Genomic DNA, 27,747 nt, shown 5'->3' on the forward strand with positions numbered 1-27,747 from the left:
TCTCCTCCCAGCCTCCCCCAGCATCAGCCTCTCTCCTCTCAGCCTCCCCCAGCATCAGCCTACACCCTCCCAGCCTCTCCCAGCATCAGCCTACCCCAGCATCAGCCTACCCCAGTATCAGCCTCTCTCCTCCCAGCCTCACCCAGCATCAGCCTCCCCCTCCCAGCCTTCCCCAGGATCAGCCTCTCTCCTCCAAGCCTCCCCCAGCACGCCGTGCTCCTCTGCCGACACTCACAGATACGATCGCATACACTCACACACACTCACACATCAGAACACACTCACACACTTCCGATCGCATACACTCACACACACACTGACGATATCGCACATACGCGCTCACACTCACAACATCCGGAGATACCACATGCTTCTGGCCATGTGATCCTCCGGCAGGTCCTGGAAGGTCACTGCACAGTATCGCCGCCGAGAAGCAAGCGATATCCCAGGATGTTGTGAGTGTGTGGATGCGATCTGATGTGTGTGTGAGGTGTGTGTGAGAGCGAGTGTGATCTGATGTGTGTGTGTGTGTGTTGTTATGTGTGTGCGTGTATGTTCCGCCGCTGCAGGACCTTGATGCGCTGGTAACTATGCTACCATGGTTACCATCGTATCCCGTCCCCCGCTCGCACGGGAGCCCACACCAGCATACGGCGGCAACCCCAGCAATGCGAGGGTATGTGTCGGCTGGGTTGGCGGCGTACGCTGATGTGGACTCCCGGGGGTACAGTACTCACCTGGGAGTCGTGGGTCCGTGTCGGTTCGGGGAATGCGTGCGGGGGGCGGGGCCAGAGCGAGCGTGCATTGCGTGAGGGGGCGGGGCGTGGCCGAGTTGCCAATGCGTGCAGGGTGCCGGGGCGAGAGGCTAATCCGTGTGGGGGGCGGAGCCTGGGCGAGCGGCCGGCCAATCCGTGTGGGTGGCGGGGCCATGGCGAGCCCAGCGGCCAATCAGCTTTGTGTCACCGTAAGGACACAATTTTGGAGCAAGACAGATAGACAGACAGACAGACAGACAGACAGCATAAGGCAATTATACAGTTAGGTCCAGAAATATTTGGACAGTGACACAATTATTGCGAGTTGGGCTCTGCATGCCACCACATTGGATTTGAAATGAAACCTCTACAACAGAATTCAAGTGCAGATTGTAACGTTTAATTTGAAGGTTTGAACAAAAATATCTGATAGAAATTGTAGGAATTGTACACATTTCTTTACAAACACTCCACATTTTAGGAGGTCAAAAGTAATTGGACAAATAAACCAAACCCAAACAAAATATTTTTATTTTCAATATTTTGTTGCGAATCCTTTGGAGGCAATCACTGCCTTAAGTCTGGAACCCATGGACATCCCCAAACGCTGGGTTTCCTCCTTCTTAATGCTTTGCCAGGCCTTTACAGCCGCAGCCTTCAGGTCTTGCTTGTTTGTGGGTCTTTCCGTCTTAAGTCTGGATTTGAGCAAGTGAAATGCATGCTCAATTGGGTTAAGATCTGGTGATTGACTTGGCCATTGCAGAATGTTCCACTTTTTTGCACTCATGAACTCCTGGGTAGCTTTGGCTGTATGCTTGGGGTTATTGTCCATCTGTACTATGAAGCGCCGTTCGATCAACTTTGCGGCATTTGGCTGAATCTGGGCTGAAAGTATATCCCGGTACACTTCAGAATTCATCCGGCTACTCTTGTCTGCTGTTATGTCATCAATAAACACAAGTGACCCAGTGCCATTGAAAGCCATGCATGCCCATGCCATCACGTCCTCCACCATGTTTTACAGAGGATGTGGTGTGCCTTGGATCATGTGCCGTTCCCTTTCTTCTCCAAACTTTTTTCTTCCCATCATTCTGGTACAGGTTGATCTTTGTCTCATCTGTCCATAGAATACTTTTCCAGAACTGAGCTGGCTTCATGAGGTGTTTTTCAGCAAATTTAACTCTGGCCTGTCTATTTTTGGAATTGATGAATGGTTTGCATCTAGATGTGAACCCTTTGTATTTACTTTCATGGAGTCTTCTCTTTACTGTTGACTTAGAGACAGATACACCTACTTCACTGAGAGTGTTCTGGACTTCAGTTGATGTTGTGAACGGGTTCTTCTTCACCAAAGAAAGTATGCGGCGATCATCCACCACTGTTGTCATCCGTGGACGCCCAGGCCGTTTTGAGTTCCCAAGCTCACCAGTCAATTCCTTTTTTCTTAGAATGTACCCGACTGTTGATTTTGCTACTCCAAGCATGTCTGCTATCTCTCTGATGGATTTTTTCTTTTTTTTCAGCCTCAGGATGTTCTGCTTCACCTCAATTGAGAGTTCCTTAGACCGCATGTTGTCTGGTCACAGCAACAGCTTCCAAATGCAAAACCACACACCTGTAATCAACCCCAGACCTTTTAACTACTTCATTGATTACAGGTTAACGAGGGAGACGCCTTCAGAGTTAATTGCAGCCCTTAGAGTCCCTTGTCCAATTACTTTTGGTCCCTTGAAAAAGAGGAGGCTATGCATTACAGAGCTATGATTCCTAAACCCTTTCTCCGATTTGGATGTGAAAACTCTCATATTGCAGCTGGGAGTGTGCACTTTCAGCCCATATTATATATATAATTGTATTTCTGACCATGTTTTTGTAAACAGCTAAAATAACAAAACTTGTGTCACTGTCCAAATATTTCTGGCCCTGACTGTATATATAGATTGTGAAGCTGATATTGATTGAACTATTATAGAGCACTGGCTCTGTCCCCGTGTGGAAAAGATTGACCCTAGTTTATCTTTAATGTATTTATAGATGTTTTTACATTTTGATAATAAAAAAAGTTTTTTTAATGGACATTAGCACCGTCCCAATTCTTTCAAGTGGTTAAATTACATATTGGGTGTGGTCCTCAAGCTATTTTGTTTTTGATACTTCTTGGTAATTCGCTTTGACAATTCTTTAGTGATATACTTATGTATGGATTACATGAGTTGTTTTATGCGTTTCTAAAATGGAAACACGCTAAAAATGTTCATTTATAATAATAATATTTATTCACTTATACAGCGTCATTAATTCCGCAGCGCTTTACATTCATTGGCAACTCTGTCCCCATTGGAGCTCACAATCTAAATTCCCTATCAGTATGTTTTTGTAGTATGGGAGGAAACTGGAGAACCTGGAGGAAAACCACAAAAACCCAGGGAGAACGTACAAACTTCTTGCAAACGTTGTCCTTGGTGGGATTTGAACCCAGGACCCCAGCGCTACAAGACTGCAGAGCTAACCACTGATCCACCACAAGACTGCAGTGCTACTGATCCACCATGCTGCCCATTTAATACAAATCTATTGTGAAAATCTGCACAGAAAATCCAGTGTACCCACGAGATAAACTAACATGTTACGGACTTGAAATACACTGGAACTGTAAGGTTATGTTCACACGCTGACTATTTTGTGAGTTTTTTATCTCAATATTTGTAAGCAAAAATCATGAGTGGGTGATTAATACAGAAATGGTGCTTATGACTCTATTATAGCTCCTGTGAACTTGTGTGGAGGGCCAAGATTTTAAAGGGAATCTGTCACCAGGATTTTGGATTGTAAGCTGAAGACAGCATGCTGTAAGGGTTAAAAAACAAAAATACATATGTGCTTCTCTTATCTGTGTGTGATCTATCGTTTACCTAACCTAATGGGTTTATTGCTCTATCATTAACATTGGTGTGACTCTTCTGCACCTGTAGAACAGACCGACAGACCCCTTGCTGTGATTGACACTTCACAGTCAATGTACAATCTCTATTGAGAGCCTGGTGTGGGTGAAGACAGCTCCCAGCTCTGCTACACTAAATTCTGAGATAAAGTCAGAACAGCTGCACACAGTGATCTAAGATAAATGTGGTTACTTTCAGAATCTCTTTGCCTACATTATTCTGCTCTCAGATGAAGTAGCAAGAACCTGGTGACAGATTCCCTTTAACAGACTTTGTGAATGAAGTAGAATTCACGTTAGAAGGGCTGACAATTGGGAGGGACAGAGGAGTTGCCGAGCTTGGTCCTGAGACACCCATCGGACAGGACAGAGACAATTAGAATACAGTTCTGGTGACTTATATAAGATAGTTTCTTTGATATGCATGGGAGCTAGGGTCTATGAGGTTGCAGGACTGAGATATAGGAGGACTTCACATGGTGAATATCTGTTGACAGGTGTCACGTCCCCACTGGAGTCCGCCCCTGCGACTTCCGCTCAATTCAATTCACGGCGACACCGTGTTCCCGCTGTGGATAGTGCTGGTGATGGGAGAGGAGTTGGTGCCAGTGACTCTGGTGGACGCAGGCCCCGCTCACCAACTAATCTGGGTTTCCCTGGGATCTGCAGTACCACTGGCTGACTGTAGGTGGCGTGTGTCTTCCAGCTGATGTTACCATAATTCAGTCTCAGCCAATGGGAAGACACCACACCCTTTTAATTTCCCCTCCTGTCTGCTGGCTACTGCCAGAGATAGTTCTGTCTTTCTGTTACCTGGCTCCCTCTCTGTTTTGCTTAGTGACCCCTGTGTTTAGACTTCTGCTTGTTTTCTGACTACCCTCCTGCCTGCTGTTTCTGTACCTCACCACCAGTCCCGGATTTGACCTCTGCTTGGTTTCCTGATTACGTCCTTGCCTGCCTGATTCTGTCCCTGTTCTGAAATTCCTGGTTTGACCCTGCCTGACTACTACTCTCATGGGACTGAAGCCTACCACAGGTAGTGATCTCTGGGGCTCTGTGTAATTCCAAATCCCTGTATAGGGGTTAAAGGGTTTCAGGGTTCTGGGGGTCCTGCTTGGTGAGTTACTTCCCTCTAGCCTGTCCATTACATCCCACCTGAGTCTGTTGATCCAAGCAGGCGTTACCACAGGTCCCCTTTAAATTGAAGGAAAATAGACTGCTACCCTACAGAAATATGCATCAGCCAGAAGCTAAACTTATCCTTCTGAAATGCAGAGATATTTGCTGAATGACTATACATGAGCCACGGCTTCATCTGAGATTACAAAACTAACAAATCTGGGTTTTTTTTCTTTAAGAAACAGCGCCGTAGGCAAGTGTGGAGAACCTTGGCAAAGATGGCTCAAGTAATCTTGAACACAATGTGCACTCCTGCTACCAATCTGATCTTCAAATACATCTAGAATAAAAAATGAAGCAACTCTCTTTCTGATAGAAAAAAAAAATGTATATACAGCTCCTCTGCAGACCAATGTGTCTCCATGGCTGCTGAATGTGTAGATCCTCCAGTCATGTGCTAGGCAGGCACATACCACCTACCATTTATCCCCCCCATACACATGCATGCTCATTTCATCTGAGCAGGCATGTGTTTTCAACAAGGGAATAAGAAGCTGTCCAGCAACTGTGGTCGTGGCTCATCACTAGTGTGGGAAAAAAGAACTGGAAGGGGAAATTAAAGGGGTTCTCCAAGAAATTTACTACAATAAATGAATTAAATCAATAATACATATTTAAATAATAAACATTTTTTTTCTAAATACCTTTTTTATATAGCAAAAATATGTGCTATATCTTCTACAGTCTGGAATCCCCAACATGGCAACTACTATAAACCACAGGCCATCTTAGGCTGGGTGCCCACGATCTGTGTTCAGTGTTTTGGACACAGGGTGTTTTCCAGCGTACAAAACGCTGTGTTGTACAGTACAAGCACAGTGGTGGATTTATAGAAATCCCATTCACACTGTGCTTCTTTTCTCCGCAGTGTAAACTAACCTGTGGTGTGGCTTCCTGAGCCACAGCATGTCAATTTATGCTTGAGGAGTCGTGAGTGTTTTCCGCAGGGAGAACAGAGAGACAGACTGCAGCAGTCCGGACCGTGATCGTGGGCACAGGCAGCTGTGGTCTCCTACGGATAGCACTCGCGGCCCCGCAGAGACAACATGCTGCGTTCATGGCTTGGACACATACCCTTAAGGCTGCTTTACACGCTACGATATCATTAATGTTTTATCGTCGGGGTCACGTTGTTAGTGACGCACATCCGGCATCATTAACGATATCGCAGCGTGTGACACTTACCAGCGACCTTAGGCGACCTCAAAAATGGTGAAAATCGTTCACCATGGAGAGGTCGTCCAAAACTCAAAAATCGGTTATGGTTGTTTTTCGATGTTGTTCGTCGCTCCTGCGGCAGCACACATCGCTATGTGTGACACCGCAGGAGCGAGGAACGTCTCCTTACCTGCCGCCGGCAGCAATGCGGAAGGAAGAAGGTGGGCGGGATGTTACGTCCCGCTCATCTCCGCCCCTCCGCTTTGATTGGCCGGCCGCTTAGTGACGTTGCGGTGATGTCGCTGTGATGCCAAACGTCCCTGCCCCTTGAAGGATGGATTGTTCGGCAGTCACAGCGACGACGCCGACCAGGTAAGTACGTGTGACGCTGCCGTAGCGATAATGTTCGCTACGGCAGTGATCACAAACAATCGCATGCACGACGGGGGCGGGTGCTATCGCGCTCGATATCGCTAGCAATATCGTACCGTGTAAAGCCCGCTTTAGAATTCAGAAGACACGTAGTAGGGTGAGCTGCGTGAAGCTGGGGGCAGAGGTCATCAATGGAGGCATTCAGGCATCGTGAACGCACACTCCTCTGTTCAGTCAACCTGACCGGACACTGAGAGAAGCCAAAGTAAAGGAGGAGGAGAAATAACTTTCTTTAACTGATTCAGAATTAACATCTATCTCAGTCAGCCTGACAGTTTGAGTGCGTCTGTCTCGTGCTTCATGTAGTCAGTCCAATTGCATGTCCATTTTTAAAATTCTGACACTACATTACGCATACCTTTTTGCTTAATAGTTATTTAGAAAAATGTTTAAATATTTAAATGTGTTTTTTATTTTATTACATTTCTCGAAGAACCTATTTAAACATTTCCTATACTTCTTACCTCTTGTATCATCTGTAGAGTCCAGAGACTTCGATAAGTTGTAGGAGGTAAAAAGTTCTGCTAAAATTGGCACGTTCACTAGACAATCTAATATGCATAGGGGTTTTGACTTCTCTTTGATTCATCCCCTTTTAGGCCAGAAACAATAGGAGGCAAAGGTAGTAACACATGTAAATAAAGGTTTACAAAGGCACTGTACACTCAGAATGAGTTTTTTTGTTGTTTTTTTGCAGTTGCTACTGTTTTAATTTAGAAGAATGCAAGGTAAAAAAAATCTTACCAATATTTTAATTTTCACGCCAGTCTTGATGAGGGGCTACAATGGATTAAGATTTGTGGAATAAGGTGCGAAAACACTCGTCATGAGTTTAACGAGTGGGGGGGGTCACCACGCCCCTGTCCCGTTCTGCCCTCTTTTTCAAAGAGGGGTGAAAGTGGCATGAATTCACAGCCTCGCATTGTGGAAACATTTTGCAACTTTTCACAACTTTTTTTGCTAGTTTTCTGGCATAAAGGCTTTGATGAAATGGGGTGATGGGCTATTCTGTTAGTGCTAATTTTTATAGTCTTACAAGGGGGTGTGGCTCACAGGGTAATAATGCAGATCAGTATAAAGACACGCCCCTGAGGAACCTGTGAGCCACGCACTCATTATCAACTGATAAAGCCCATATTCCTGGGACCGTATGGCAGGTTTAAAACAAACAAAGAAAAATTAAATAGCAGCAGGAATAAAAGCAAAAACTGTACACTAACTTTGTGACAGCTCCTTTTTAAGTAGCATTAGGCTATGTGCGCATGCTGCATCTTTGTGGTGACCACAAAGATATAGGTTTTTGGTCCCAAAAAAACGCACCCTTGGCATGCATTTTTTGCCGTGTTTTATTGCGGGTTTTTTACCACGTTTTTGTCCAGTGCAATTTTTAAGTCAAATCTATTGACTGCAAGGGCTGAAAAACGCTGACAAAAACGCAGAAAGAATTGACATGCTGCATCTTTCTTGTCACCACAAAAACGCAGCCAAAAAAGATGCAACGTGCGGATAGCAAAAATGAAATCTAAAGGGTACTTTACACGCTGCGATATCGTTACCAATATCGCTAGCGTGCGTACTCGCCCCCGTCGGTTGTGCGACACGGGCAAATCGCTGCCCGTGGCACACAACATCGCTTACCCCCGTTACACGGACTTACCTTCCCTGCGACGTCGCTCTGGCCGGCGAACCGCCTCCTTTCTAAGGGGGCGGTTCGTGCGTCGCCACACGGCAGCCGTCCAATAGAAGCGGAGGGGCAGAGATGAGCGGGACGTAACATCCCGCCCACCTTCTTCCTTCCTCATTGCCGGTGGATGCAGATAAGGAGATGTTCGTCGTTCCTGCGGTGTCACACAGAAACGACTAACAACATCGTACCTGCGCAGTAACAATATTTTGAAAAGTAGCGACGTGTCAACGATCATTGTTTTTGAACGATTTTGCGATCGTGGATTGTCTTTCCTTAGTGTCACATGCTGCGATGTCGCTAACGGCGCCGGATGTGTGTCACTAACGACGTGACCCCAATGATATATCGTTAGCGATGTAGCAGCGTGTAAAGCACCCTTAATAGACTTTGCTGGGGAAGGAAATGCATGCAGTTTTGGGAGCAAAACTGCACCCAAAAAACGCTGCAAAAACAAGGCAAAAAAACACAGCGTGCGCACAAGGCCTTAGCTGCCTATGTACCTGCTTAGAATTTGTTTTAACGCCACGACTATTGTATACACCGGGAAAACTCATGGTGTAGAGTCTACACCAAGAGTTTTCCAAGTGTATACAATAGTCGTGGAGTAGACCTTGTATTTAGCTATAAGCCATATAATTCACACGACAGAGGCAAAAACAATCAGTATTCTTTTAAAGTGTGGTAGAAAAGTGGAGAAATCAAGGGGAAATGTTAGAACAAAGCAGGCTTTTTCCTTATCGGGCTGCCCAGATGTCAGGTAAAGGCTTAGCGCTGTGAATATTATCCGTACTGTACCTTATCAGGATGAGGTCTGTGGTTTCTGGCTCCTGACGCTGTTCCGGTTCTGATAAGCTCCGGTTTGGAATATGGTTTCCAGCAAAACTCATCACTGTACATGCTTATCCCAACCGGGTCGCACAGATAGTAAGGGTTTCTGTAGCTCTTAGACGTCTTGGGTCTGAAAGATAGAAAAAGGATAGAAAGTGCATTCTGGTATCATTTCCTATGTCATTACAATAGATGGGGATGTAGCTGAGTGCAGCGTGCGGATGGATGTGACACCTACACCTGTAAAGCGACCTAACTGATGACATGTTCATTAAATGATTTAACGACATACTCTCATCAGTGGATGATAAACCTTTCTCTAATCCCTATATTATGTCATTATGGTGTAAATGACCGCACACAAAGCTTTTCCAGACCTGCCGAAACAATGGTGCCGAATCTGATGCTGGAGGTGGCTGCTGATGTTGGAGCCATAGTAGCAAAAAGCCACAATGAAGGAAGGAAACATTTTCCAGTTTCTTAAAAGAGGGTGCAAATTATTAAAAAAGAAAAAAAAAAGCTTGAAAATGAAAATTAAAGGGAATCTCTCACCACGTTTTTTGCTCCCCCATCTGAGAGCAGCATAATGTAGAGACAGAGACCCTGATTCCAGCAATATGTCACTTACTGAGCTGTTTGCTGTGATTTTGATAAAATCAATGTTTTCTCTGCTGCAGATCTAGCAGTTATACAGAGCTCATGAATATGCCGGACTACCTGCAGCACACCAAATAGTCCTGTAATGATAATCTCCTGCTAATTAATCAGTTATTTTATCAAAACTACACTATGCAGCCCAGTAAGTAACATCACTGGAATCAGGGTCTCTGCCCCTACGTTATGCTGCTAAGCGGGCTTTACATGCTACAATATCGTTAATGAATTATCGGCGGGGTTACGGTGTTTGTGACGCACATCCGAGTTCATTAACGAGATCGCAGTGTGTGACACTTATGAGCGATCTTAAACGATCTCAAAAGCTGTCAAAATCGTTAGCCGCGGACAGGTCGTCCTGAAACAAAAAATAATTTTCTGCTTATTAGCAATGTTGTTCCTCGTTCCTGTGGCAGCACACATCGCTATGTGTGACACCGCAGGAGCGATGAACATCTCCTTACCTGCGTACACCGGCAATGTGGAAGGAAGGAGGTGGGCGGGATGTTACGTCCCGCTCATCTCCGCCCCTCCGCTTCTATTGGCCGCCTGCCGTGTGACGTCGCTGTGACGCCGAACGAACCGCCCCCTTAGAAAGGAGACGGTTCGCCGTCCAGAGCGACGTCGCTGAGCAGGTATGTGCGTGTGACGCTGCCGTAGCGATAATGTTCGCTATGGCAGCGATCAACACATATCGCCCGTACGACGGGGGCGGGTGCTATCGTGCTCGACATCGCCATCAAATACTAGCAATGTCGCAGCGTGTAAAGCCCGCTTTAGATTAGGTGTCAAAAACCTGGTGACAGATTCCTTTTAAACCAACTAGGGATGAGCCACAAAATTTGAACTTGCCCTACTATAGCGTCCAGTTCAGTCCTTTGTGGAGGTGAAAGGGCTAGAAAGCGGTAAGAGTGCTCAAAATGCCAGAAGAAAAAGTGCCAGTGCAGAAGTTGGCACTGACCTGGTCCCGCTGCCATAGATGACCTAGACTGAAGTGGATGCCGGACCAGGGTAAATCTAATCTTTTTGCCCAACTTAAAAACCTACTTTCTTGAGTTACAATCACTGACTATTGTTGCCTACAGCTCCTTTGAAGATCAATGTGTTTCCATAGTAACAGACTACAAGCAAACGCTATGTAGTCTGATCCTGAAGTCATATTACATCCATTTGACCCATATTTTTGACTAAGTAAACAAGATATATTGGCTTATTGTGCAGAGAAAAAGTCTCTTCCTATGGAGGTGCAGTGTAAGATCACTGATTTCCAAAAATTATTGTAATACTTATCATAATCAATAGAAATAGGATTCAGCACTCCACTTAAATTGTAATAAAATGGTAACTTCATTCAAAAAGGCCTTGTCACTAGTTGGCAAGATTGTGTTCTATTTATTATGCATTGCTTATATAGCGCCATCATATTCCACAGCGCCTTACAGAGATCGTCATCACTGTCCCCATTGGGACTCACAATCTAAAGTCCCTATCAGAATGTCTTTGGTGTATGGGAGGAAACAGGAGAACCCGGAGGAAACCCACAGAGAACATGCAGTACAAACTCCTCGCAGATGCAGTGCTAACCACTGAGCCACCGTGCCTACTATAAATAAAGGGACGTATTTTATCACCTCTGAGTGGAGTAATGGATTGTAATCACACTGTCCACACTTCTTGGGTACCGACCAAATTTCTGATAGGGTGCGCTCACACGAGCCGAATGACTAATGCGAGTATCAGATCGCATCACCCGGCACGGCCGCACACTCTCCTGAGAGGTTGGCTGCATGTATATCTATGTAGCTGAAACGTTCCTGTCAGGAGAGTGTGCGGCCGTGCCGGGTGATGCGATCTGATACTCGCGTTAGTCATATGACTCGTGTGAGCGCACCCTTAGTAAGAGATATTGAATACATAGAGTAATATTACTATTGGTTTAGACTACATAGCGTTCATAGTCTGTTATCTGGGAAACACACAGGTCTGCAAAGGAACAATAGGCTCAAATTAATATTTTTAAGTGGATTATTTATACAATAACTTGTGAAGGTGGACAGATCCTTTAATTATTTTTGGGTTTCGGCGTGATTTCTTGAATTTAGTCCTATAAAATGAACACTATTTTGAATATAGCAACTTCTTGCAATAATCATAAAGATGAAGTAAAGTATGGATCAACATTATACAATTGAGACATACAGTACAGACTAAAAGTTTGGACACACCTTCTGATTCAAAGGGTTTTCTTTAATTTCATGACTCTGAAAATTGTAGATTCACATTGAAGGCATCAAAACTATGAATTAAAACATGTGGAATGAAATACTTAAAAAAAAAAAGTGTGAAACAACTGAAAATATGTCTTATATTCTAGGCTCATCAAAGTAACCACCTTTTGCTTTCATTACTGCTTTGCACACTCTTGGCATTCTCTTGATGAGCTTCAAGAGGTAGTCACCGGAAATGGTTTTCCAACAGTCTTGAAGGAGTTCCCAGAGATGCTTAGCACTTGTTGGCCCTTTTGCCTTCACTCTGCGGTCCAGCTCACCCCAAACCATCTCGATTGGGTTCAGGTCTGGTGACTGTGGAGGCCAGGCCTTTTGGCGTAGCACCCCATCACTCTCCTTCTTAGTCAAATAGCCCTTACACAGCCTGGAGGTGTGTTTGGGGTCATTGTCCTGTTGAAAAATAAATGATGGTCCAACTAAACGCAAACCGGATGGAATAGCATGCCGCTGCTAGATGCTGTGGTAGCCATGCTGGTTCTGTATGCCTTCAATTTTGAATAAATCCCCAACAGTGTCACCAGCAAAGCACCCCCACACCATCACGCCACCTCCTCCATGCTTCACGATGGGAACCAGGCATTTAGAGTCCATCTGTTCACCTTTTCTACAAAGACATGGTGGTTGGATCCAAAGATCTCAAATTTGGACTCATCATACCAAAGCACAAATTTCCACTGGTCTAATATTTATTCCTTGTGTTCTTTAGCCCAAACAAGTTTTTTCTGCTTGTTGCCTGTCCTTAGCAGTGGTTTCCTAGCAGCTATTTAACATGAAGGCCTGCTGCACAAAGTTTCCTCTTAACAGTTGTTCTAGAGATGTGTCTGCTGCTAGAACTCCATGTGGCATTGACCTGGTCTCTAATCTGAGCTGCAGTTAACCTGCGATTTCTGAGGCTGCTGACTCGGATAAACTTATCCTCCGCAGCAGAGGCGACTCTTGCTCTTCCTTTCCTGGGGCGGTCCTCATGTGAGACAGTTTCTTTGTAGCATTTGATGGTTTTTGCCACTGCACTTGGGGACACTTTCAAAGTTTTCCCAATTTTTCGGAATTTCCCAAGTTTTCCCAATTTCTTAAAGTAATGATGGTCACTCGTTTTTCTTTACTTAGCTGCTTTTTTCTTGCTATAATACAAAGACTAACAGTCTATTCAGTAGGACTATGAGCTGTGTATCCACCAGACTTCTGCACAACACAACTGATGATCCCAACCGCATTTATAAGGCAAGAAATCACACTTATTAAACCTGATAGGGCACACCTGTGAAGTGAAAACCATTTCCGGTGACTACCTCTTGAAGCTCATCAAGAGAATGGCAAGAGTGTGCAAAGCAGTAATCAAAGCAAAAGGTGGCTACTTTGAAGAACCTAGAATATAAAACATATTTTTAGTTGTTTCACACTTTTTTAAGTATTTCATTCCACATGTGTTAATTCATAGTTTTGAAGCCTTCAATGTGAATCTACAATTTTCAGAGTCATGAAAATAAAGAAAACTCTTTGAATGAGAAGGTGTGTCCAAACGTTTGGTCTGTACTGTACATGGCCATGATATAGAATTAAAAAGCTGTAGAACATCAAACACGATGATTAAACAGCAGCACTGAGCTCGAGAGAAAATGACAAATATGACTTACCGTATGGACACGGATGGAGAACACTCATTATGGGGGTAGTCTCTGTTCGTTGTGGTTTCATAAGGATCCCATATGTTTCCTCCTTAAAAAGGTAAAATGAGTTACCAGATTTCATTAAAAATCTCTTATTCGTTATGGTACAGGTAAAATATATCTTTGTACCGTGTTAGCCAGTAGAGATAAAAAATTGTTTAAAAGAACAGAAAGTCCTCAGTGGTTGATACCTTTTAATGGCTAACTGAAAAGATGGTAATAATAGCAAGCTTTCCAGACTACTCAGGTGTCTTCTTCAGGCTCAATATAACAAAATCTGAAGAGTCACATTTATACACAACAGGACTGCCCCATTCTATGTCCTGTTGTGTATAAATATGTGACTCTTCCGATTTTGTGTTATATTGAGCCTGAAGAAGAGACCTGAGTAGTCTGGAAAGCTTGCTATTATTACCATCTTTTCAGTTAGCCATTAAAAGGTATCAACCACTGAGGACTTCAGTTCTTTTAAACAATTTTTTATTCATTATGGAAAATAATTATAATCCCTTAGGCTCATAAATGACTCAATATGGACTTATTGACAAGAAAAACTCCTGTGTCCGGTCCTAATCATAAGATGCCTACACCACGCTGGATATCAGATTAGGCTTTTACCTAGGATTTTTTTTAATTTTTTGAATCCGATCATTTTATTAAGAAAATTACACAACATTTATACAGAAAAATGATCAGTGGAACAAAGAGATTTTCACTGTTCCATAGTATCATTATATGGTGTTGTTATGCGTAAAATACAATAAAGTTACTGTATCTCTTCCAAGGGATTCAATTTTTTTAATTCAAATAAACAAACAAACACAACCTCCCCAAATAAGATTCCAGAGAAATCTATATTCCTACCCCTCTCTTTATGATGTACGGTATATAAATGGGAATATCCGCCATTCAGTTAAAATAGTTTGTATGTATAATGACCATACTTGCATCATTTAGCCTGGAATGATCTATCACCAGTGTTCATGAAGTCATAAAGTGCCACATACAGTACTATCCCCCAGCAGTACTCCAGATAGTAATCCTGGAACATTCCACCAGGGTCCTCAGATGTTGTCAAATTTCTTGATTGCCTTTCTCTTTCGCCTAGGATCTATTACCATGCTGTTGTGACACTAATCCTTACTCATGGACAAATTGTGAAGAAGAGTATTCAAGAGAGCATGTAGTCAACTAAGGGGAAAGACAAAGGCGTAGACAGATCACGTTTCGGTGTCTGGGCAACCACAGAGAACACCTGAAGAAGCCCAGCACCTGCCGGTCTCAGTCTGGACGGCTCAGCTATCAATCAACACACCATCAGCTGAGCATGCCTCAGCACCAGATTGAACGACTGAGCTGTCACTCATCCAACTGACAGCTGAGCACACCTGTAATGCCCATACCGCTCTCCTGCCCCACTCCCCTGGCAGGGACTCAGACACTCACCTTACTGGCCGCCCTGCAGTGCCTGCTCCTTCCCCGCTTCCTGCTGCTGTCTCCCTGGGCCTGTGCACGCTGTACAGGACCCCCTGAAGTGCACGTAGGGTGCATGCATGGACACGCCCCTTTTCTTTAAGGGCCAGTACGCCCAGACCCGAAAGCGCATCTCAGCATGGCTGAGAGACATCAGGTATTTAAGGCACCCTCTCCTCAAGGAAGGTGCCTGGGCAACGAGTTCTATATGTTGCTAGTTGTCAAGACCATTTGTGTGCTGTGTTACTGTGCTGTGTGCTTTTGTTGATTCCTATCTGTGTTTCAGTGCATGATAAGTCCGCCGCTGCAACTATCCACTCCGGCCACTTTCACGACATCCGCTGCAAGTATTCTTGCCGGCCTCTCCTACGAGATCCACTGCTGCTGCCGCAACTGTCCACGCTGGCCGCACCTACATTATCCACTGCTGCTACAACTATCCACGCCAGCCGCTCCTACGATACCAATAACAGAACTCCAGCACACTACCCCAAATTATGAAAAAGAGACAAAGTCCTGCAAGGACACTGTACCCGATTTATTATATATTTTAGGAGTCGGAGTCAGTCCATTTTATACCGATTCCAACTCTGACTCCACCAAAATGGACACCGACTCCACAGCCCTGATCTCGGGAACGTAACTCTTGCGACAAGAGATGACTATATTTCAAAGTGAAAACAGCATTGGAATAATGTGCACAAAGCAACACGCTCTTTTTCCTGTTCATGATTTTTGAAAATCCCATCCACATGTATCGTCCGTTACTTGGCAGAATACTGCACCACAAATCAGCTGCCACGTCTCAGTGTGGCTTAAAGAAAAGGTAATGAAGGAGTTAAATAGTTAGATCTGTGATGTAATTAATGAGCTATAAGAATGCCTGGAGAACAGCTATAACTGTGTGTGTCACAAAAAGGCAGCGCCACAAATGCTGAAGGTGAAGAAGAATGTCACACAAAGAGGTAGTCAGCCATGTCAAAAGCAGCAGAAAGGTCAGAAAGGATTTAAATGCAGAATTGTCCTATGGCTGTGAAGAACTAGAGACATACAGTAAATGGCTTTTATGTGGAAGGTAAAAATACACAATAACAACAACAACCACAGACAAGAGAGTGACAGCGAGGTGCTGCGCGCGGGTGCGGGCTGTCTAGACTCTACAGATTAGTCCACGTTCATTTACATCGTAAACTATTTGTCTGCTCTGCTAGACATACAGATAAACTGTCAGGTAGATTATACTAGATTCTGTGACAAAGGCCATGGTCACACTGGTGTATAGCATCCAATGCTTGAGAATTGGACACTCTACTCTAATGACACTAATGAGCCGAGTGTCATCTACTATGCTCCAAGTCTCTCGCATGCAAGAATAAGATCATAAGTGAGAAGATAAAGAGATTAATGTCTCCACCTTCTCCATTGTTTGCCTCGGCGTATATTGGATTGTACTGATGACATTGAAGTGCAATCCGATATTTCACCCATAAACTTGTATGGATGAGCGTGATCCAATTTGTGGAGGCGATCGCAATCTCAGATCTGCTCTGCCTCATTAAATAACACTGGTCTGAGAGCAAGCCGAGAATTTCGCGCATTGCACTCGTCTCATGTGAGCGGGGCCAAAGGGGTATTCTCAGTTCCAGGGTTCACTTACATATGCATACATAAAATCAGTCCTATTCACATCCAGAAAAGTGGGAAGATTGTCATACGTATGTCAATCCGTACATCATGCGAGTGATATGCGATGGTACGATTTTTTTTCTTGCATACCATCTGTATGACATCCATATACAATGCGTTTTTAACATCATCTTTTACATACTAATACTCTAAGTAAATTTAATCTAGTTGTCATAATTAACAAAGCAATCTTATACAAAGATATAGATAGATAGATAGATAGATAGATAGATAGATAGATAGATAGATAGATACAGTGCCTACAAGTAGTCTTCAACCCCCTGCAGATTTAGCAGGTTTGATAAGATGCAAATAAGTTAGAGCCTGCAAACTTCAAACAAGAGCAGGATTTATTAACAGATGCATAAATCTTACAAACCAACAAGTTATATTGCTCAGTTAAATTTTAATAAATTTTCAACATAAAAGTGTGGGTCAATTATTATTCAACCCCTAGGTTTAATATTTTGTGGAATAACCCTTGTTTGCAATTACAGCTAATAATCGTCTTTTATAAGACCTGATCAGGCCGGCACAGGTCTCTGGAGTTATCTTGGCCCACTCCTCCATGCAGATCTTTTCCAAGTTATCTAGGTTCTTTGGGTGTCTCATGTGGACTTTAATCTTGAGCGCCTTCCACAAGTTTTCAATTGGGTTAAGGTCAGGAGACTGACTAGGCCACTGCAACACCTTGATTTTTTCCCTCTTGAACCAGGCCTTGGTTTTCTTGGCTGTGTGCTTTGGGTCGTTGTCTTGTTGGAAGATGAAATGATGACCCATCTTAAGATCCTTGATGGAGGAGCGGAGGTTCTTGGCCAAAATGTCCAGGTAGGCCGTGCTATCCATCTTCCCATGGATGCAGACCAGATGGCCAGGCCCCTTGGCTGAGAAACAGCCCCACAGCATGATGCTGCCACCACCATGCTTGACTGTAGGGATGGTATTCTTGGGGTCGTATGCAGTGCCATCCAGTCTCCAAACGTCACGTGTGTGGTTGGCACCAAAGATCTCGATCTTGGTCTCATCAGACCAGAGAACCTTGAACCAGTCTGTCTCAGAGTCCTCCAAGTGATCATGAGCAAACTGTAGACGAGCCTTGACATGACGCTTTGAAAGTAAAGGTACCTTACGGGCTCGACTGGAAAGGAGACCATTGCGGTGGAGTACGTTACTTATGGTATTGACTGAAACCAATGTCCCCACTGCCATGAGATCTTCCCGGAGCTCCTTCCTTGTTGTCATTGCGTTAGCCTTGACTCTTCGAACAAGCCTGGCCTCGGCACGGGTGGAAACTTTCAAAGGCTGTCCAGGCCGTGGAAGGCTAACAGTAGTTCCATAAGCCTTCCACTTCCGGATGATGCTCCCAACAGTGGAGACAGGTAGGCCCAACTCCTTGGAAAGGGTTTTGTACCCCCTGCCAGCCTTGTGACCCTCCACAATCTTGTCTCTGATGGCCTTGGAATGCTCCTTTGTCTTTCCCATGTTGACCAAGTATGAGTGCTGTTCACAAGTTTGGGGAGGGTCTTAATTAGTCAGAAAAGGCTGGAAAAAGAGATAATTAATCCAAACATGTGAAGCTCATTGTTCTTTGTGCCTGAAATACTTCTTAATACTTTAGGGGAACCAAACAGAATTCTGGTGGTTTGAGGGGTTGAATAATAAATGACCCTCTGAATAAACTTTTCACAATTTAAAAAAAATTAAAAAAAGAAATAACATTCTTTTTTGCTGCAGTGCATTTCACACTTCCAGGCTGATCTACAGTCCAAATGTCACAATGCCAAGTTAATTCCGAATGTGTAAACCTGCTAAATCTGCAAGGGGTTGAATACTACTTGTAGGCACTGTATATAGATAGATAGATAGATAGATAGATAGATAGATAGATAGATATCCTGTAGATATATAATGTCACAACCCCCTACATATTATAGACTTGCACCCTTTAGTGTATTTCATATCCAGTTTGTTGTACAGTTGTTTCATTTCCGGTAATAATAAATGGAAAAAAAGACATGGGGTTTTTAATTTATGAAACCAGCAAAGGTAAAGCAGACAGCTGAGGGCTGATGTTATCAGGCTGGGAAGGTCCATGGTTATTTTGCTTATTCCCAGCCTAAAAATTCCAGCCCCTGTCTCTCTAGAGCTCTTCCTAGTTGATTTGTTTTTTAGAAGCTTGAAATGTGTTCTGTTGTGCAAGAAAGTGGTAAGGCTAGTTTCACACTTGCGTTCAACGGCATCCGTTGCATTGCGTTGTGTGACGGATGCAACGGATGTGTTGCATATAGTGGCACAACGGATGCAACGGATGCTGCAAAACAACGCAATTCGTTTTGTTTTTTTTTGTTTTTTGTTACAGTTTTACCGTCGGCAGACTATTGTGAACGATCAGCTGATCGCTAACAGTAGTCCGCCGCCGGGTGATCAGCTGATCACTAACAGTAGCCGGCCACTGGGTGATCAGCCGATCACTCACAGTAGCCGGCCGCCGGATGATCAGCCGATCAGTCACAGTAGCCGGCCGCCGGGTGATCAGCTGATCACTCACAGTAGCCGGCCGCCGGGTGATCAGCTGATCACTCACAGTAGCCGGCCGCCGGGTGATCAGCTGATCGTTCGGTCGCCGACAATGTGTGCGGGGGGCGGGAGCGGGGGGCGGAGTGCAGTGGGTGGAGCCGAGCAGGGCCATGGCTGAGGACGACAGTGCCGCGGGGACTGCATCACTGGGGGACAGGTGAGTGAGTGTGAGAGTGTGTGTGCGTGTGATTGTGTGTGTGTGTGTGTGTGTGTGTGCGTGCGATTGTGTGTGTGTATACATACGGAGTGCGGGGAGGGGGCGGAGCCGAGCTGGGAAGTGTCGGGTTCCCGGCACACGTAACCAGGGTTCCTTGGTTACCCGATGTGTACTCTGGTTACGGGTGGAGGGAGCCAGAGAGAGCATGCGCAGTGAAATCCAAAGGATTCCGCTGCTCAAAAAAATGTTACATGCTGCGTTCCTTCCGCCCGACGCAGCGTCAAAATAACGACGCTGCGTCGTCCGGCGGATGCAACGCTGACACTTGCGTTACAGTGCGTTATCCATACAAGTCTATGGAGAATAGCGCAGTGCGTTAACGGACTGCGCTATTCTCCATAGTGACGGACTCCGCTGAACGCAAGTGTGAAACTAGCCTAAGTCAGAAACTCCATATACTTTGTCCAGGTCTTTTTAACAAATTCAAGGACCCTAAAGGGGCCTACCAGCTCTCTACAGGATTCCGTCCCAGCAGTTCAAATTAGGAAGAGATGACTCTGCTAACCCTGTCCTAGTCTACACCCCAAAGTTGAAAAGTTTCTTCAGAAAGATCCAGGAGAATGCCTGAATCATACGCTATGGACTTTAAGGCTTAAGACACACGGCATGAAAATCGGAGTGAGTGGAATGTGATAAAATATCGCATTCTGCTCGGACCAATAATACCCTATGTGCCAGCACCCATGAGTGATTATTTTCTCAGCCCTAATCGGACCGAGAAACCAGTTGCAGCATGCTGCGGGTGCAATGCGATCCTCTTTCTCTCGAAGTCTATGGGGCAAAAGAACCATCGAACCGCACTCGAATTACACCGGTGTACTGCCAGTGCAGAGCGAGAATGGCAATAGCTGGCAACGGAGGAGAGAGGGAGATAAATCCCTCCCTTTCCTCCTCAGCGCTGGCCCTCCCCTCATCAGCGCTGGCCCTCCCCTCCTCAGAGCCGGCCCGCCCCCGCAGCTGTGGTCCGATCGCACGATCGGACCTCAGTCGCAATGACACTCGCATCACACTCAGCTCCTGCTGTGCTACCAGCGTGAGCCAAGTGTCATGCGAGGATCGCAGTAGTCCCCGTGTGGCCCTGGCCTACTTGTATAAGATGTATATTTTAGCCTATTTGGGTACCCTAAAACATGGAGTCAGGCCTACCTCTGATGCCAAGAATCCCTCAATATCTCTCTGCATTTACCCATAATCTGATATCTCCTCCAGATGTGTGACATAGGTGACCATTTCAGTATTTTCTATGATGACAGGAGATGATGTCCCACATGACACCTGCCCCATTGTGGCTTAATAGAGAACAGATGTCGAGTTTAGTAACCCCTCCATGTCTACATTACTGTTTCCCTGGGAGATAAATAAATCTCCACATGTTTTGCACAAAAAAATGGAGACTTTTCCTTCAGCAATCTTTTTATAACTTTCTCGTGAGACAGCCACCTATAAACTCATATTTGTGACATGTTTCTACATGTTGCCAGTAATATCTATTAAATATTGACTACCATAGCAAAGTCGTGAGTAATATATAACTAATTATGCAGCATTGTGCGCCTAATACAGTGACTGGACCTCCTGGATACTGCGGTGAACATACAAGACATGGAATAGAATGAATGCAGAAGAGACTGATCATTTTCATGGCTGCATAATAAGTCTATGTGCACACCTTGAGTATTTAGATGCAAAAATTTCTGCACCGTTCTACAACTGTTGGCAGGAAAAATACTGCGTTTTTGCTGAGTTTTAGATGCTTTTTTTTCCTGCAATCTGGAGCGGAAAAATGGTGCAAAAACACTGAAAGAATTGACATGCTGCAAATTTATTTCTGGACCAAATCTGCAGGGGAAATAAAGCAATGTGTGCACAGCACTTCAGAATTCTCATTGACTTTGATGACTTAGGCTGGTTTCATATATCCGGCTTTTCGCTGGTTTGGCGGATGCGGCGCTCGCCAGTACAGTGTATACAGTACACTGGCAGCGCAACAAGCGCCGGTCACATGCTGTCATGTGACCGGAGCATGTGACCCGGAAGTTGCGGCGCTGCCACTGTACTGTATCATACTGTACTGGCGTGCGTTGCATCCGTCAAACCGTCAAAAAGCCAGATATGTGAAATTAGCCATAAGGATTTGCTTGCAGTTTTGTGACAAAACTGCAAGCAAATCCTTATGCCATGAAAGTCAATGAGAAACCTAAAGGCTATGCACACACGTTGCAGATTTGGTTGCAGACAATCTGCATGTTCTGGCAGCAAACCGTTGCTGCAAAAAAAGAAGATTTTGGGTACTCACCGTAAAAATCTCTTTCTTGGAGCCTTCATTGGGGGACACAGAATACCATGGGTGTATGCTTGCTGCCATTAGGAGGCTGACACTATGCAAAAATATGTTAGCTACTCCCCAGCAGTATACACCCACCAACTGGCATTCAGAACTTCAGTTAGGCTGCTTTCACACATCCGTTTTTTGCAGTGCGGCACAATCCGGCTCTTTGCAGAAAAAATGCAACCGGTTTTTTTTGCCGCCGGTTGCGTTTTTTCCGCATAGACTTTCATTAGTGCCGGATTGTGCCGCATGGCCTTGCGTTCGGTCCGGTTTTTGCCGGATGCGGCATATTTAGCCCATGCGGTGGCCAGATGCAACGTTGCCTGGCACGTTTTTTTGTCCGGCAAAAAAAATGCATCGCGCAGCATCCGCTCGATGCGGCGCTTTTTCCAATGCATGCCTATGGACGCCGGATGTGGCACGATGTGGTAAAAAACGCATCCGGCCGCCGCATGCGGTTTTTTGCACTGCGCATGCCCAAACCGGCAAAAACCGGACGGGCCGCATGTAAAAACTTATGCAAAGGATGCAGTTTTTTCGCCGCATCCGTTGCATAGGTTTTAGAGCCGGATTTAGTCGCACTGCTAAAACAGGATGTGTGAAAGCAGCCTTAGGCCCGTTTCACACATCAGTGAAAAACACTGACGTTTTTCACTGGCGTGTAAAACACGCACGTGTCCCTCCGTGTGCCGTGAATCACGGCACACGTGGGCTGTCTAAGTGCAATCCGGGCTCCGTTCTCCGTTGCCCGTGATTGCACTTAGAAATCAACTCACCTGTGCCCGCTCCCGCTCTCCTTCCGGGTCGGCTGTGTCGTGCATCATAAATATGCGCGACAGTAATGAGCCGGCTCAGAAGCAGCAGGCTGCACAGGCTGCAGAGGACATCGCTGGAGCCGGGTGAGTAAAAATGATTTTTATTTTAAAAGCACGTTTTTTTCTGGCACGTGTTTCACGGACCACACCACTGCGTGGTCCGTGGGACATCAGTGATGCCAGAAAAAATGGACATGTCTCCGTGCGGCAATCACGGACACGCGAATACGCCGCACGGAGACACGTGCAGTGAAAAATCACTGATGTGTGAGCAGACCCATTGATTATAATGGGTCTGCGTATGTCAGTGATTCTGGTACTTTTAAAAAAAAGCACAAACGTACCAGAATCACTGACTTAGAGTGAGAAAGCAAAAGGAGAGGCTCTCAAATGAAACAGAAGACAGCTGTAACAAGAACATACAGTTAGGTCCAGAAATATTTGGACAGTGACACAAGTTTTGTTATTTTAGCTGTTTACAAAAACATGTTCAGAAATACAATTATATATATAATATGGGCTGAAAGTGCACACTCCCAGCTGCAATATGAGAGTTTTCACATCCAAATCAGAGAAAGGGTTTAGGAATCATAGCTCTGTAATGCATAGCCTCCTCTTTTTCAAGGGACCAAAAGTAATTGGACAAGGGACTCTAAGGGCTGCAATTAACTCTGAAGGCGTCTCCCTCGTTAACCTGTAATCAATGAAGTAGTTAAAAGGTCTGGGGTTGATTACAGGTGTGTGGTTTTGCATTTGGAAGCTGTTGCTGTGACCAGACAACATGCGGTCTAAGGAACTCTCAATTGAGGTGAAGCAGAACATCCTGAGGCTGAAAAAAAAGAAAAAATCCATCAGAGAGATAGCAGACATGCTTGGAGTAGCAAAATCAACAGTCGGGTACATTCTGAGAAAAAAGGAATTGACTGGTGAGCTTGGTAACTCAAAAAGGCCTGGGCGTCCACGGATGACAACAGTGGTGGATGATCGCCGCATACTTTCTTTGGTGAAGAAGAACCCGTTCACAACATCAACTGAAGTCCAGAACACTCTCAGTGAAGTAGGTGTATCTGTCTCTAAGTCAACAGTAAAGAGAAGACTCCATGAAAGTAAATACAAAGGGTTCACATCTAGATGCAAACCATTCATCAATTCCAAAAATAGACAGGCCAGAGTTAAATTTGCTGAAAAACACCTCATGAAGCCAGCTCAGTTCTGGAAAAGTTTTCTATGGACAGATGAGACAAAGATTAACCTGTACCAGAATGATGGGAAGAAAAAAGTTTGGAGAAGAAAGGGAACGGCACATGATCCAAGGCACACCACATCCTCTGTAAAACATGGTGGAGACAACATGATGGCATGGGCATGCATGGCTTTCAATGGCACTGGGTCACTTGTGTTTATTGATGACATAACAGCAGACAAGAGTAGCCGGATGAATTCTGAAGTGTACCGGGATATACTTTCAGCCCAGATTCAGCCAAATGCTGCAAAGTTGATCGGACAGCGCTTCATAGTACAGATGGACAATGACCCCAAGCTACCCAGGAGTTCATGAGTGCAAAAAAGTGAAACATTCTGCAATGGCCAAGTCAATCACCAGATCTTAACCCAATTGAGCATGCATTTCACTTGCTCAAATCCAGACTTAAGACGGAAAGACCCACAAACAAGCAAGACCTGAAGGCTGCGGCTGTAAAGGCCTGGCGAAGCATTAAGAAGGAGGAAACCCAGCGTTTGGTGATGTCCATGGGTTCAAGACTTAAGGCAGTGATTGCCTCCAAAGGATTCGCAACAAAATATTGAAAATAAAAATATTTTGTTTGGGTTTGGTTTATTTGTCCAATTACTTTTGACCTCCTAAAATGTGGAGTGTTTGTAAAGAAATGTGTACAATTCCTACAATTTCTATCAGATATTTTTGTTCAAACCTTCAAATTAAACGTTACAATCTGCACTTGAATTCTGTTGTAGAGGTTTCATTTCAAATCCAATGTGGTGGCATGCAGAGCCCAACTCGCGAAAATTGTGTCACTGTCCAAATATTTCTGGACCTAACTGTATGTTAACAGAAAGCTTTTAGACAAGAAGTACAAAAGGTGGGTGCTGTGTTCCCCAATGAAGGTTCCAAGAAAGAGACTTTACCCAAAATCTTCTTTTCTTAATCACTCCATTGGGGGACACAGGATACCATGGGACGTCCTAAAGCAGTCCCTATGGGTGGGTACTAAGACACTCTTAGGCTATGTGCGCACTTTGCGTCGAGGTAGTTGCAGTTCTAACTGCATCTTCTGGCAGAAATTGTCTTTGTGAAATTTGGTCTTGACCACAAAAACGCTATAAACACGTTAGCGTTTTTATCGCGTTTTAGCCGCGAATCTACCGCGAGTTACCTGCTTTTTTCATTGCTTAAAGTCAGATGCGATTTGACTATAAAGACACTACTAAATAAAGTTTAAACATTCAAACACGTAGGAAAAAATGGAAAAAAAAGATAAAAACTAAAATGATTAAAATCATACAGAAAATGAATTATTTTATTAAAATGATAAATGTGTGCTAATATTTATGCATAAAATTACATTTATTTATTGATTTTCATACATTTAATTGTCGGGCTTTGTGTGTGTGTAAAGGGACATAACATGCCATTAATATTTTGTTAAAAACGCATGAATTTAATTGGTCCAAAAAGCATGTTTTCTGCATCCAAAAAGCATGTAAAACGCTAAAATTTTTAAGTTGATTGCGTTTTGCAACTTCTCATTGACTTCAATGTTGGCAAAACGCTGCCCAAATGGCAAAAACAATTGACATGCTGCTTCTTTAAACGCTGAGTTTTTGCCCAAAAATATGCAAATTAAACACTGCGTTTTTAACAGCAAAGTGCGCACAAGAAATCCCTATTTCCCATAGACTTTGCTTGCAAATCAAAACGCATGCCTTTTGGCATTAAAATGCTGCAGTTCAAAACGCTGCGAAATGCAGGTAAAAACGCAAAGTGCGCACATAGCCTTAAGTCTGACCTCGGACCACTGTTGCATGCAGGACCCGTCTACCAAGGTCGCATCTGCAGATGCATAGACATGAAACTTGTAGAACCTTGTAAAGGTATGAATAGAAGACCAAGTAGCCGCTTTGCATAGCTGCGACATCGGGGCCTGGTGACGAACTTCCAAAGAGTCTACCACCACTCTAGTGGAGAGGGTCGTGACCCTGAGTGGATGAGTCCTGTCCTTCCCTTGATAAGCCTTCAGGATGGCGAACTGGATCCACCGAGCAATGGTGGACTTGGAGGCAGGAAGGCCCCTGCGATCACCAGAAGGAAGAACAAACAAGGAATCAGAGCATCTGAAAGCTGTCGTTCTGACAACATAGAGACGGAGAGCCCTCACCAGATCCAAGTGGTGAAGCAATCTCTCACGAGGGAGTAAGGGAAACTGGCAGAACAAGGGGAGAACGATGTCCTCATTGAGATGAAAGGAAGAAACCACCTTAGGAAGAAAGGAAGGAACTGGCCATAGCACTACCTTGTCCTGATAAAAGACCAGAAAGGGAGAGCGGCAGAAAAGAGCTACGAGCTCGGACACCCTTTTAATGGAAGTAATGGCCACGAGGAAGGCAACTTTTCACGAGAGGAAGATGAGAGAAAACTCCGAGAGGGGCTCAAAAGGAGACCCCTGAAGGATGGACAGGACAAGGTTAAGGTCCCAGCGTTCCATTGGCGGATCATAAGGAGGTACACAATGGGAGACCCCCTGTATAAAGTTCTTAACCCAAGATCAGGAGGCGAGACGCTTCTGGAATAACACGGAGAGGGCCTAACCTAGCCCTTTAAAGGGCCAGACCGGAATCAAGGCCCGATTGTAAAAAGGCCAAGATGATGGGCAGGGAGAAGATCATAGAAGGAGTCTGAGAAGACTTGCACCAGCAGAAAAAAGGTCTTCCACGTACGATGATAGATACGAGATGAGGAATGACCTGATCCGACAGGCCAGAAGATCTTAGGACAGCGGCCTCAACGGCCATGCTGTTAAACTGAGCGACTATGAGAATTCTAGTGGAAGAGAAGACCCTGAGAGAGGGGAGCCGGATGATTGGGGAGTCTCCAAGGAACGTCTGCGAGGAGGTGGACCAGTTCCGTGTACCATGGACGTCTGGGCGAATCTGGAGCTACGAGTATGACTGGTACTTGATCTTCTTTATGAGTCTTGGGAGGAGCAGAAGTGAGGGAAACAGGTGCAGAAGAGAGAACTGTGACCATGGGATCCCCAGAGTGTCGGTTCCGACCGCCAGGGGGTCCCGATATCTGGAAACGAACGGTGGTACCTTGTGGTTCCATCTGGAGGCCATGAGGTCTATGTCTGGAACCCCCCACCAGAAACATATCTGAACAAAGACTTTGGGATGAAGAGACCACTCCCCCAGGGCTAGACCCTCTTGGCTGAGAAAATCGGCAGCCCAATTGTCCTCTCCCAGAATGTGGACCGCTGAGATGACTGGTATGTGAAGTTAGGCCCAGAATCTGAGACACTTCTTTCATCACGGTTTGGCTTCGGGTCCCTCCCTGATGGTTGATGTAGGCATCTGCCGTCGCATTGTCGGACTTGATGCGCACACGACGGTCGAGGAGGGCTTGCTAATGCAGAAGAGCTAAGCGGATGGCTCTGAGTTACAGGATATTTATAGGTAGTCGATTCGTGAACACTCCACCGACCCTGTACTGTGAGGTTCCTGAATGTCGCACCCCAACCGTGAAGGCTGGCATCCGTCGTCACAATCATCCATCGTAATGGAAGGAAGGACCATACTAGGAGAATGGAGGGGGAGCGTTCCCACCATTCTATGGATCTCCTGACCCTAGAGGGAAGTGCATCCCGCCAGTCCAGCGAGTGAATGGACCTGCCCCAAGTTGACAGGAGAAAGCCCTGAAGAGGGCGAGTGTGGAACTGAGCAAGAGGGACTGCTTCCATTGCAGCCATCACCTTGCCCAGGACTCTCTTGCTGAAGCGAAGAGAGCAAAAGGCAGGATGCTGAAGGGTCCGAATCCCTCTGAGGAGC

General features: G+C 45.0%; 1 protein-coding gene across 1 annotated transcript in view; it reads right to left on the reverse strand.

The window, feature by feature from the left end:
• Positions 1 to 27,747, reverse strand: part of TEX26 (testis expressed 26) — a 62,183-nt gene that overhangs the window by 22,410 nt on the left and 12,026 nt on the right. The window contains exons 3-4 of the mRNA XM_075334613.1: positions 13,557 to 13,638; positions 8,948 to 9,110 (exon numbers count right to left, since the gene is read on the reverse strand). Of these exons, the coding sequence (XP_075190728.1) occupies positions 8,948 to 9,110; positions 13,557 to 13,638 (245 nt within the window). The remainder of the gene's footprint in view (positions 1 to 8,947; positions 9,111 to 13,556; positions 13,639 to 27,747) is intronic.

Source organism: Anomaloglossus baeobatrachus, chromosome 2 (assembly GCF_048569485.1).
Source record: "Anomaloglossus baeobatrachus isolate aAnoBae1 chromosome 2, aAnoBae1.hap1, whole genome shotgun sequence".
Taxonomy (NCBI): Eukaryota; Metazoa; Chordata; class Amphibia; order Anura; family Aromobatidae; genus Anomaloglossus; species Anomaloglossus baeobatrachus.